Genomic DNA, 11,876 nt, shown 5'->3' on the forward strand with positions numbered 1-11,876 from the left:
GTGTTATAAAACTTGTGTTATTCTGTGATAATTATTACAGAAACAGATGTTTCCATGTGTTTGCACCATATTTCGTGATTTACCTTTTACTTTCATTTACAGAACTGCATTAACAATTATTAACTGTTCAGTTAACCGTATTTTACAGTAATTATAAGGCCTTATGCAGTTACAACTATAGTGCATCTAACAGGCTGATATAGTATTGATGCCATAGACTTGTATTCGGGAAATGCATTGTGTACATTGGGTTGGCTACTCTATATCGTGACAGGTTTTTCATTAAATAAATTATTATTATTATTATTGCTTTCTCAAGTCTCTCCAGATGACTGCCAGAACAGTGTTTTGAAGTAAGTCACAATTACCTTAGAAATCTGTGCCTGTTAACACTTCACAGTCATCTTTGTTCTTTGTTTGACAGAATTAATCGGCTGGTATGCATAAAGAGACACTTGGTTTTTTCTCTACACATAACCTCATTTATTTAATTTTATAATAGTGACATTTCATTAAGCATGGGTAAGCTGTACAGTAGTAGTAGTAGTAATTATAATAATGTTAATTACATTTCATTATAACAACATGAATATAATTCATACACCAAGTTTCTTTGTTTAAATATGGTCTGTCATCATTATACGTATATACTAATTATCATTCGAATATTATAAGTACACACTCTGTCTTTATAACATCAAGGAAAGATGAAACCTAAACATTTTCACATTCCAGTGTATATATATTCTCAGATTATGATCCCTGTCAGTTAATATAGTAAAGATGAAAAGATATTGTACCTAACAGAAGTAATAACTATGTCCAGTATATACAACACATGGTGGTTGTCACCATGATGTTACTTCAGCACTCCCACAATAACATAAATCTTTGCATCAATTATCAGATTTTGGTGTACATGTGTTGCATATTATTCAAAACAATTGAGATTTGAGAAAATATGTAACTGACCTTTTAATATGCATTGCATCACTTTATTTTACATTTTCATTTTGAGTGATTTAACTGTCTTATTTTTTGCAAATAATCATCAACAGTAGTTTTGTATGTATTTTTAAGACTTGTTACACCAACAAAATTCCTAATAATTATTCAGTCTAATGAGATTTGAGCATATGGAAGTTGATTGGAGTGAATCATACTACAATGAGAGCAAATGTAGACAAACCATAATTTGTCTGAATGTGCCTTCCTGCTATGTGACCTCTGGCATTAATTGTATTTTTGTTGTGAAATGTTCCATATCCTTGCCTTGGTGCAATGAAGGATATGTGGAATGTAAGTAAAGTATACTCTATTCATTACAGTAACAATTGATGGCATAAAGGAAAGTTTGCAGAAAGGGAAGATAGATCTTTCAAATTTTGTATAATATTTACAAATTGTTTGACTGTTTTACTCTAAATAACGACGGAATTTTTTTAAACTTCTGCTGTCCAGTATAGCAACCCCTCACCAACTGCGTATTACAAATATATGCGGTTTTACATCTAACGGATTTGCAATGCATAATCCGATCGAATTTTTGTTTCATGTAGGCCATCAGTTTTTTTATTTGTATTCGCATGCAGTTTCACACTTTTATCTCTACATTTGCTAGGGACAGGGTGACTATATCATAGTTTGTAACTAAATGATTGTTATGTATTTCTTGTTAGATCTGAGGTTCTCACAACGGCGAGTTCGAAGATTCTTCTGGTTTGTTCTGTGATGATGGAGGCAGCAAGCACCTCTGAAACGTCGATAAACTTCAACTAGATGGCGCAACAACCCAGTTGCAATGAGGATGTCATTCAAGAACGCTGAGATACAGATGGACTTTGGATTATTATATATATAACGTTTTCAGTTCATAGAAATTTTTGATGAGGAGTAATTGCGCACTATTTGCATGTTATTCGTTTACAGAGTACATGGTCAACGTAGGTATGAAAGTAGGTGGCAGCACTTTCTTCTGTGATTGTATTTAGTGGTCTTGGCTTAAGAAAATGACTGTAGTGGTCTGTTCTGGCATAACCAGTAGGTCTTCCTTTCCCAAGGTTGTTCGCCATATTGGGCAGGTAGGTGAGAAGTGTCTTGATTTTTAACGTGAGAACATAACGTATGTACATTCTAAATGTTTCATAATGTATATATCATGATATTTAAACTTTTCAGGTTATATTCTGTATAAAATGTGGCAGTCCATGTTAGAAACAGCTAAAAACAATCCATTTGGAAATCCATTCCATGTAGCTTATTGCGAGTCCTCTTCGGATAAGAATTTGGTGCCTGGTAGAAGTATATTGGCCGCTGCTGCTACTACTGAAAAAGGAGGTTAGTAGATGATTACTAAAAAGTAATTTGTATGTAGTTTTAGAGCTATAACGCAGTGAGCTTCGTGGTATTTTATTTGAAGGAATTCGAGCGGTATGTTCGGTTTCCATTTTCTGCACGGTATTATTTTTTTAATGTGAGATTTATGCCTACGTTCATTACTTAGCTTGTGTGCTTTTGGCTACATTAATCTCACCTTTATCAACATTTTAGTTTTAACATTTGACTTTTAACAAAAGAAGAAACAATAAACATTGTAATTGCAATCTAATTTATTGAAACCACTACCCAGCGTATTCAGGAGTGTATTATTAGTGCGTGAGAAATGAATTCCTGAAGATGGTGTAATCAGCCACAAACATGTAGTGATGTGTTACATATATACCTTAAATTGGAAGAAACACATTGAGTATATTATTCCCAAATTAAGCTCTGTATGCTTTGCCATGAGAACAGTCGTACCACTCATGACAATAGATACTTTAAAGCTAGTTTACTTTGCTTACTTTCACTCTGTATTGTCATATGGATTAATCTTTTGGGGAAATTCAACAGACAGTAATAAAGTTTTTTACACGCAAAAGAAAATAATTAGAATAATGGCCGGTGTCAAAAACAGGGTATCTTGTAGAAAATTATTTCGTAAATTTAATATACTTCCACTTGCAAGTGAATTTATACTATGCTTGCTATCATTTGTGGTGGAAAACATGGATAAATTTAAAAGAAATGCAGATGTACATAATTTAAATACAAGATGTAAACATGATCTATATGTGCCAAATGCTAACTTTACTAAATATCAGAAAGGAGTGTACTATACAGGTATCAAGTTATTTAATAATCTTCCACCAACAATTAAAAGTCTAAATTATAAGGTATTCAAGCCTGCATTGAAAGATTACCTCTTTACTCACTCCTATTCTGTAGATGATTTCATCTCTGCTGAAAATGTTTAAGCTTTATATCCATAAACTACGTATATGTAAAGCAAGTTTTGTATTTATATTTAAAATACTGAGGTTTATGTATATTAATTTGTAAAATTATTTTTCATACTTGTATTGCAGAATCTGAAATTTATGTACATTGATATGTGAAATACGTTCTTGTACTTGTGTTGAAAGTTCTGAAGTGTATGTATATTGTATGAAATGACATGTTCTACATCCTTTGGTTGAGTCCTAAGAAGGATCTATGGAATGTAAATAAACTCTACTCTACTCTATATGAAGATTTCTGTCTTCTGGATTGTTGCGCCATGTAGTTGATGTTAACCAACGTTTCAGAGGTGATACTGCCTCCGTCATCAGGGCGATAAATACATGTTACATATATGTCGTGAAGAAATATTTGTATCTTGTATAAAGATATGCATTAATAAACTTACAGACAACATAATGCTCCTGTACAGTCATAGGTCTAGTCTATCCTAAAATATGCACATTCCTTAAACCCAGAACTGTGATATTGAACCAATGATGGGTGAGTCAAAATGTGCTATATAAACATACTTCCACAGTTTCTTCATGGTCCTTTGTGACACTGATTTGACTATGGGAACAAATGTATACTAAGAAGAATTAAATTGTAATAGCTTGGTGCTATCCACTTGTTTCGTTGAAATACAGACCAGGTGAGCATGTCTAATTCATATGCCAGTTATACCTTGGTGTAATCCTAGTGTTGGAACTGCCTGTTCCGAGAGGTTTCTTATTTTGTTCAAGGCACTTGATGGATTAGTAAATTAAAAAAGGCCATGGTTCTGTTAAGGCTTTATGGGCAGTTGGCTGCATGAATGTGAAGACTATATAATTCAGTTGTGCAAAAGCTGTAAATTATATGCCAAGGTTGTTTATTTCCCATCTTTTGAAGTGTCTGTTCGTAACTGCCCTCGCATGGCTTTTGATATTGCACAATTAATAATAAAATAAAAGGGAATGTTTGTGGACTTCAGTTTGTGCTTTAAAATCCTTATGCTGTTAAGAAATAAGAGGACTGTGAACATATAATCCATCTGTTTAATGCCCTAATATGCTGTTGGACCAATTTTTAGAATTTTAGCCCACTTAACATATTTGTTCGTCTATGTCGGGCCTTTCATAATAGTTTAGAATTAGGCTTTTCTGTTTACTGATGCATTTGAAGCATTTAAAATGTAAAAATATTTGCAGTAGCCATTGTTAAGTGCAGTATTTGGCTTTGTTTCAGAAAAGCAGGTTATATGTTATAACCAACAGAACTGGAAGAACTCTTCCTTCTTGTGCCCCTGTTCACATTTTGTATGGTGAACCATTTACGGAAAAATGTTTATTACCGTATTTCCTTGATTTTAAGACACTTTTTTTCACATTTTAAAATTTCAGAAATTGGGTTGCAGCTCACATTTGATGACATCTATGAATCAATGATAGAAAATTTGTGTTGTGTGACTAAAGCACAAGGAAAGTCTTCTTGTCCATAACACAAATAATGGGGCAGTAAACACAAAGAAGATTTTGAAAGTATTAATACAAATAATTATGTTTGAATATTTATAATTCCTATTGCAATATATGCATTTCTTCCGGAAAACCTATCACTAAATCAAGATGTGTCTTATAGTAGATAACATCTTAAAGATTGAGGTGTGGGGTTATTTTTATGAATATTTTATATTATTCATTTCTTCCTAACAAATTTATTTTCAGACAGCTGTGAATTTGGCTCCAGAAAGTACTTTGCGCTATGTGGTCTGGGAGGAATTCTCTCCTGTGGAATTACTCATACGGCCATTGTCCCTCTAGATTTGGTCAAATGCAGGATTCAGGTTAACCCTGCCAAGTACAGATCTATTGTAACGGGATTCAGGGTGAGTTGTCACTGATTTTCTATTTTATAAAGAATAGTTGTAATTTTGACCAGGTATAAACTTTCTCCTGAGTTTGTGTGTGCAGTATAGTGAATGTAAATGGCAAAACCTCCGTCTGCAACTTCCTGCTTCATATATGAGAGGTCTCCTGTTTGAGGAACAAGCTGTCCTGAAGGCTTTTATTGATCAGATAAAATCTGGCCAAGACCCCTGCCTCCTATATTAATTCCCACTTGAAATTTATATTCATCCTTATCTAAATTTGGAAAAGCTTGCTATTTCATTTATGGTTTATCAAATTAAGACATCTGAAATGGTGCAATAAAAAGAAAGACTTGGTATTCTGTTGTCAAGAATCAGTTTAGATATGTAAGTATATTCTTTGCTGTGTGGCCCTTTTAGGGCAAAGAACATAATATCTCTCTCAGAAACATTTGTGATCTCCGATATGAATTCTTTGATCATCAGTTTTGCTATTATGTGATCATTCTTTAACATTTTCATTTTATAAAGAAATTACATGTAAAACAGTTGAAAGTATTCACACTACGTCATGCCTTCATAGATTTTTGTGCCCAAGTACCATGTGCTCAATTATGATGTCTCCAGAATGGATCCTCATTATGCTAACAGCATTCCATAATTATTCTGATGCATTCTCTTCATTTGAATTGTGTTAAAGTACAGCACAAGAGTTTTATAATGTACCTTTTGTGCACAGCAGAATATTTTTAGACGTTGCCAAATCATGTACAGCACGTCGAGCCCACATTTGTACTGCTGTGTACATGGCAGTAGGGCCAGCCGAGATTCAACGTCTGCCTGCATTCATAGAAAAGGGAATGTAGTTTTCAGTACCTTCATTATTGCTGTTATACAGGTGTCCCAGAAAGATAACTAACTAACTAGATGGCTTACCGAACCCGAAGGTTCATCACCGAGTTAACCAAAGCCCTCCACAGGACCCTGTCCTGGGCAAACAAAATCCAGTCGCCTTCAACTCCTATCTCCCATAGATCCTGCCTGACATTATCCTCCCATCTACATCTAGGTCTCCCCAGCGGTCTCTTCCCCTCAGGCTTCCCAACCAATACCCAGTGCACACCTCTTGTCCCATCCATGCGCGCCACGTGCCCCGCCCATCTCATTCTTCTCGACTTAATCAACCTGACAGTAATTGAAAACCAAACCATTACATGCATTAGCATTGCCACTTTGTGAATTAGGTACTGTGGTGCCATCTGTTAAGTGTAGACAGAGGTGAAAATAGCACACGTCAGACATCATTCTTAATTGTAACATAACGGGAATTATTCATGGAAACTTGGCTTAAGAATCATCATTGCTGTCAGATGATTTGTGAAATGTGTGATGGAATGAGTGAAAGACTTGCATGTAGTGATACTGGGTGTGCTCCTTTGCCGAATGTACCCAGGTTTCTAGAACAATATTAACCAGATCTGAATGTTTTAAGTTGTACCAGATGGAGGTTTTGCTGTAGCTTTAATATGATGGTTAGTGATGACTTGTTTGTTATTATCACAAGCCACACTTGCCATGATACACATCATAAGATCCGCTTCTGGAGCTCTTGGGCTCGGCAAATTAGTTTGTGTACATCAGAAGTTGTGAGTCATAGGTGTGTTAGAGAAACTTTCCCAGTGAACAGATACTGCAGTCTGCACTTGGATGCATTAACTGTGCATATGTTTACTGGAGACATTGTTTTCAGTTCATTTTTTTTCTCTGTTTTTGAAGCACCTTTAGAGTACTTTCAAATACGCCATAACTATCACCTTCTGAACCCTTCCCTGCTCATAGTTTCTCTCTCCATTTTGTTTAGTGTAGTTGAAATTCATAAAATAATCCTAGAATCATTTTTTTACATCTTTAATTCCCACAGTTTACTGCATGGATTTTTTCTCCCTGTTTCTTCAAACTGCAAGAACATGAAACAAAATAAGCTGTAGGTAGGAGGAAGTTTAAATTAGATACGTTTTTAGTATTATAAGAAATGTGTGATTTTATTTTGTGTGTGATGCACAGTGTCTTGTGGATGTGGTGGCAATCATCAATTTGTATGCTTCCAGAATGATTTTATAATTTGACAGTGTGCTTCAGGTTACATTAGCAGAGAAAGAAAAAAGATTTTGATAGAGATCAATTTTGAAAATTCCTGTTGTCAGTTAATTGTAACTTGTTAGTTTTGAGGTAAAGTTTAGTTTAAAATTTGTAATCTAACCATTAATAGCTGTGGGACAGTGTCTCCAAAACAGTTTGGTCTTCTGCCTCATAAATAAGAATGATTCTTGAGTAATTTCCTACAGCTGTAAATTATGACCTGTGTTACACAAGTTTGGTCAGAATTTCTTTATAAATCTTAGGGCTGCACAAACTGATGCCGTATTATATCATAGGTCTGGATGCCAATCATTTTATAGTTTTTGATGATAAGGTAGTGCCTATGAATGAAAGAGGTCACATGACATTGACCAGCTTTCATGATAAACATTCTTTTTTATGTAAACTTAAATAACAATGGATATACCAGGTAATAGTCATCTATTTGTATGCTGATTGAACTCATTTGGCATGAGAAATGTAAGGGAAACTAAACATTTAGGATCTCGGTGGACTAGTGGTTAGCATGCTCACCACTGGACCCAAGATTCGCGGGTTCGATCCCGGCTGAGGTCGATGGATGGGTGATAAAAATCTGTAGCACAACTTCCTTCAGATTTACGGCATGTAAGAGAACCTTACAAGCATGATACGAGATGTTTCGTAAGCAAAATTCAGCAGCCATTTCTCACTCAAGTCTCTCCTGATTCACTGCTAGATGGCTCTGGCAGTCAAATCAGGATTGAGCAGAAATTGTGCACTACTCAAATGCACCTTACAAGACTAACACGGACAAGTTGCCTTGAGCAACTGTCCCGGAATGGGCCAATAGGCCCAATCCCTGTAGTAGATGATAATGATGATGGAAAAATGAGTACAAAAGCAGTTGTCAGAGCTTATGTATTGTAAATAATTTTGTTGAGAATACAGGTTTGCTTTTTCTTTGCTCTTCAGGTAACAATTCAGGAGGATGGAACACGTGGCCTGGCTAAAGGATGGGCACCAACATTCTATGGCTACTCTATGCAGGTTTGGGGACACACAATAAATCTTAACAAAACTGATATTCAGTGAAAGTACAGTTATAAACAAATGCTTAGTTTACAACACCTTCTATCTGTCCTACCCCATGATTCAGTTATGGATAGAATAAATACTGATTGACAGATTAATTAGGATTGCATTTTTTGTAGCTGGATGTCGCTTAACATAAGAAATTAGTTCGTATCTGTCAGTGTCTTGATGTAAATAATTATATAAAGGCTATAGTGGAATTACAGTGTTTTACCCCCCCAGCCCCAATGCATTAGCAAACCACTTGTTCAGGCCAAGGACCTGTATTGTTGCATGACATTTAATATGTGCATTACAGATGACAGTTCAGTTAGCATGTATGAGAAAGATTCTTATGCATTGGTAAATCTGATATTACGTTTCGTGTTTTAGGGTCTTTTCAAGTTTGGTCTATACGAGGTCTTCAAAGTTTTCTATTCTAATTTGCTGGGAGAGGAGAATTCATACGTATGGCGGACAACACTTTACCTAGCAGCTTCTGCATCCGCTGAATTCTTTGCAGACATCGCCCTGAGTCCCATGGAGGCAGCGAAGGTACGTATTGGACGCACGCACAAAAAATCAAAATTTAGGAAACTATTGCATATGATACTTGTTTTATATGCACAGAAGTAATTCAAATTGAATCATTTCTTTTTCCTGTAAAATGTGTGTATCTTTATAGTACAAATAACATGTCTCAACATAGTCCTTTTGTCGCTGTGTATTCCGGTTATTCGCCAGTGTTAACATTCCAGGGAGATGGTTACGTAGTTGCATGGCGTGAGGTCTGATGAGTAGGCAGGTGTAGGCTGTGTTCTTGCTGCAAGCAGGTGCACTTGGATAGCAGTCTCCTCTGTTTTAGCCACCATCTTCAGAGTGTTCTTAAAACATTTGCTACATTTTGTTGTTTGTGGCTCTCTTCTGCAGGGAATATTTTTCACTGTTACTGTTCTTGTCCCAGAAAACAGGACTGTTCCAACTTCTTTATTGGCTGTAGTATGCGGACTGGCTGGTCGAAGCCAACTTTTAGAGAAGCATACTCTCTCCATCTTCACTGTTGAATTGACATTGGGAAGTCAGTTCTTTAGTGACTAAGTGTCTGTGTTATCGCTGTTAAGGTACGAATTCAGACGCAGCCTGGGTTTGCTAGTACGCTACGGGCTGCCATGCCAATAATTTACAAAGATGAGGGTCTGAATGGATTCTACAAAGGACTTGTTCCCCTTTGGATGAGGCAGATTCCCTACACCATGATGAAGTTTGCGTGCTTTGAGAAGACGGTAGAGTTACTGTACAGGTATGTTATTTGCGCATGTACAGCTAATATATGTTGTGGGCCAAATATACTGCTTGTCTTTCACCATTTTAATATTTTATACTATAAATGAGATATAAACAGAATTAAAAAGGCAAAAGGAGCTTTTGCCCAGTTGAAATCTGTTTGGAAATCAAACTCATTCTCTCTAAATACTAAATTGAGAATTTTCAATACTAACGTAAAATCTTTCTGTGAGACTTGGAAAGTCACTAAAGAGCTAATGCAAAAATTACAAAGTTATATCAACATATGTCTAAGGTTTCTTCTAAAAATTAGATGGCCAGAAAATATTTCAAATGAAAAGGTTGCACAATAAAGATACTTTTGCAAAGCAGGCAGAAGTTTATTCTATACATTGCACTATGTGGTACATAAGAGAAAGTGCATATTCTGTGGAAGTTAATAAATTAAATGAGAGATTTCATCGTGCGTCATATCATTTACGTATGACTCGTGTTACATTAACCACGTGTTGGAAGCATCGCAGAGTTTACATTTTTGCCATTTAACATCCTTTAAATTGAAACCTCTGTTTTTAGGTATGTCGTACCAAAGCCCCGTAATGAGTGTAGCAAGGCAGAACAGCTAGTGGTAACATTTGCTGCTGGCTACATAGCTGGAGTATTCTGTGCGATTGTTTCTCATCCTGCAGACACAGTTGTATCGAAACTGAACCAGGAGAAGGGTTCTACTGCTCTTGAGGCTGCAAAGAAACTTGGCTTTGCTGGTAAGATGACATTTTACATTTGTAAAGTTGTATATTATTCCATTCCCACACCCATTCTTCACTTTTCCAATTTGAATTTATCAGCTGTGAGCTTGGCCGTCCTTGCCGCTTAATTACGAAATTAATCCCCGAGTAATTTGATTTTTCTTAATTCATGTGTGTAAAAACTGTGTAGTAGTTGATTGACAATGATCTCAATGTCTCCGCAACAACCGTGTAAGATGTGGAACTCTTGAATTATTATGCAGTTCTTTGTTCTGTATTTTTAGTCACTTAGTTGTTCAAATGAGTTGGGACAGAGGACATTTACTGTAAAATTGGAATTGCCCCATCAGATCTGTGAAGATTCGCTGCACCCACATAGTGAAAGACCATCAGAGCTCCAGGAAGCTTGACTGAATTTTTTATTCAAAATCTGAAAGCTAAATTTTGTTGGAAAATTATTAATGTGGGCATCTTCCAAGGGCAAAACTCATCATCTGAATGATAGAAAACTACACCATGTCACCATTACAAAATGATCATTTGGAAAATATATACTCTTTATTGAGAAGAAACAAATTAAACCTATAAATATATTGTAGAAATGATAGGCAGAGCTTTGAACGTAAAAGCAATTGAAGTAATGTATTGTAATTTACTTTTATTTATTTTACAGGTCTGTGGAAGGGTCTTGCTCCCAGGATCATTATGATCGGCACTCTGACAGCCGCTCAGTGGTTCATATATGACGCGGTGAAAGTGTGGCTGCGTATGCCACGACCCCCACCACCTGAGATGCCAGAGTCACTAAAACGAAAACTAGCGGCCAAAGAGCAGTAAATTGAATCATACCTTTGAAATAGATTAAATTTAGGTAATTCCACATGTTTTAACTTTAGACTGTTGTAGGTTTTTGAGATTATGGATATTATAACAGACAGGGATGATTATCGCAGGATGTGATTTCACGTTCATCTTTAAACACAGCTTGCTCGCTCGTGGAAGTAAAATCAAGGTGGAAATTCAGCCAAAGAAGTCTTTTTCAACTCATGCAGGAACTGCTTAATTTGAGTAGCTAAGTTCGGAATATTTTGTTACACAAACTTTGAAAACTGTTAATTGTTTTCTAAATTTCTGTATGTGAGGAGCACTGGTGAATGAAAAAAATTCTGCTGTGTCTATAAATCAAGTCAAATTTATGTGGAAAAGTCTTACGAAGTATCCGTTGAAAATCGGAATCACGCTTTCGAACCGGAGCGTGAACGTCCTTGGCGTTCAGTATTGATTGAAGCCGTGGTAAAAACTTGTTATTTATTAGTCACATTTCTATTTAAATGTGGCTATAAATAAAGTTTAGTTGAATTGGATATTGTGTACAGTGTAATATAATAAATAAAATGTTGCACAGTCTGGGGAATATCGTCTTGTAATCTTAAGACCTGCAAGGAATGCAGTAAGTCCGTAGCGTTAAAGGCAGATGCCAT

At 35.8% G+C, this 11,876-nt stretch overlaps 1 protein-coding gene across 1 annotated transcript; it reads left to right on the forward strand.

The window, feature by feature from the left end:
• The first annotated feature begins 1,950 nt into the window (after nt 1-1,950).
• Nucleotides 1,951-11,802, forward strand: LOC110840057 (solute carrier family 25 member 3). Its single transcript, XM_022084778.2, has 8 exons — nt 1,951-2,081; nt 2,179-2,337; nt 5,028-5,188; nt 8,264-8,338; nt 8,756-8,917; nt 9,484-9,662; nt 10,223-10,410; nt 11,069-11,802. Exons 2-8 carry the CDS (start codon nt 2,196-2,198, stop codon nt 11,230-11,232), a joined length of 1,071 nt encoding a protein of 356 aa, XP_021940470.2. The 5' UTR covers nt 1,951-2,081; nt 2,179-2,195; the 3' UTR covers nt 11,233-11,802.
• Nucleotides 11,803-11,876: the final 74 nt, after the last annotated feature.

This window comes from Zootermopsis nevadensis, unplaced genomic scaffold, assembly GCF_977971745.1.
Source record: "Zootermopsis nevadensis isolate Lab colony 2312 unplaced genomic scaffold, Znev_1.0 Znev_ptg000025l, whole genome shotgun sequence".
Taxonomy (NCBI): Eukaryota; Metazoa; Arthropoda; class Insecta; order Blattodea; family Termopsidae; genus Zootermopsis; species Zootermopsis nevadensis.

What these genes read in the sequence shown, in the direction of transcription:
- LOC110840057 (XM_022084778.2), top strand. Translation starts at nt 2,196, where the DNA reads ATGTGGCAGTCCATGTTAGAAACAGCTAAAAACAATCCATTTGGAAAT. An exon ending in TGCTACTACTGAAAAAGGAG is followed by an intron (nt 2,338 to 5,027) that starts GTTAGTAGATGA and finishes ATTTATTTTCAG; the next exon opens with ACAGCTGTGAATTTGGCTCC. An exon ending in ACGGTAGAGTTACTGTACAG is followed by an intron (nt 9,663 to 10,222) that starts GTATGTTATTTG and finishes CTCTGTTTTTAG; the next exon opens with GTATGTCGTACCAAAGCCCC.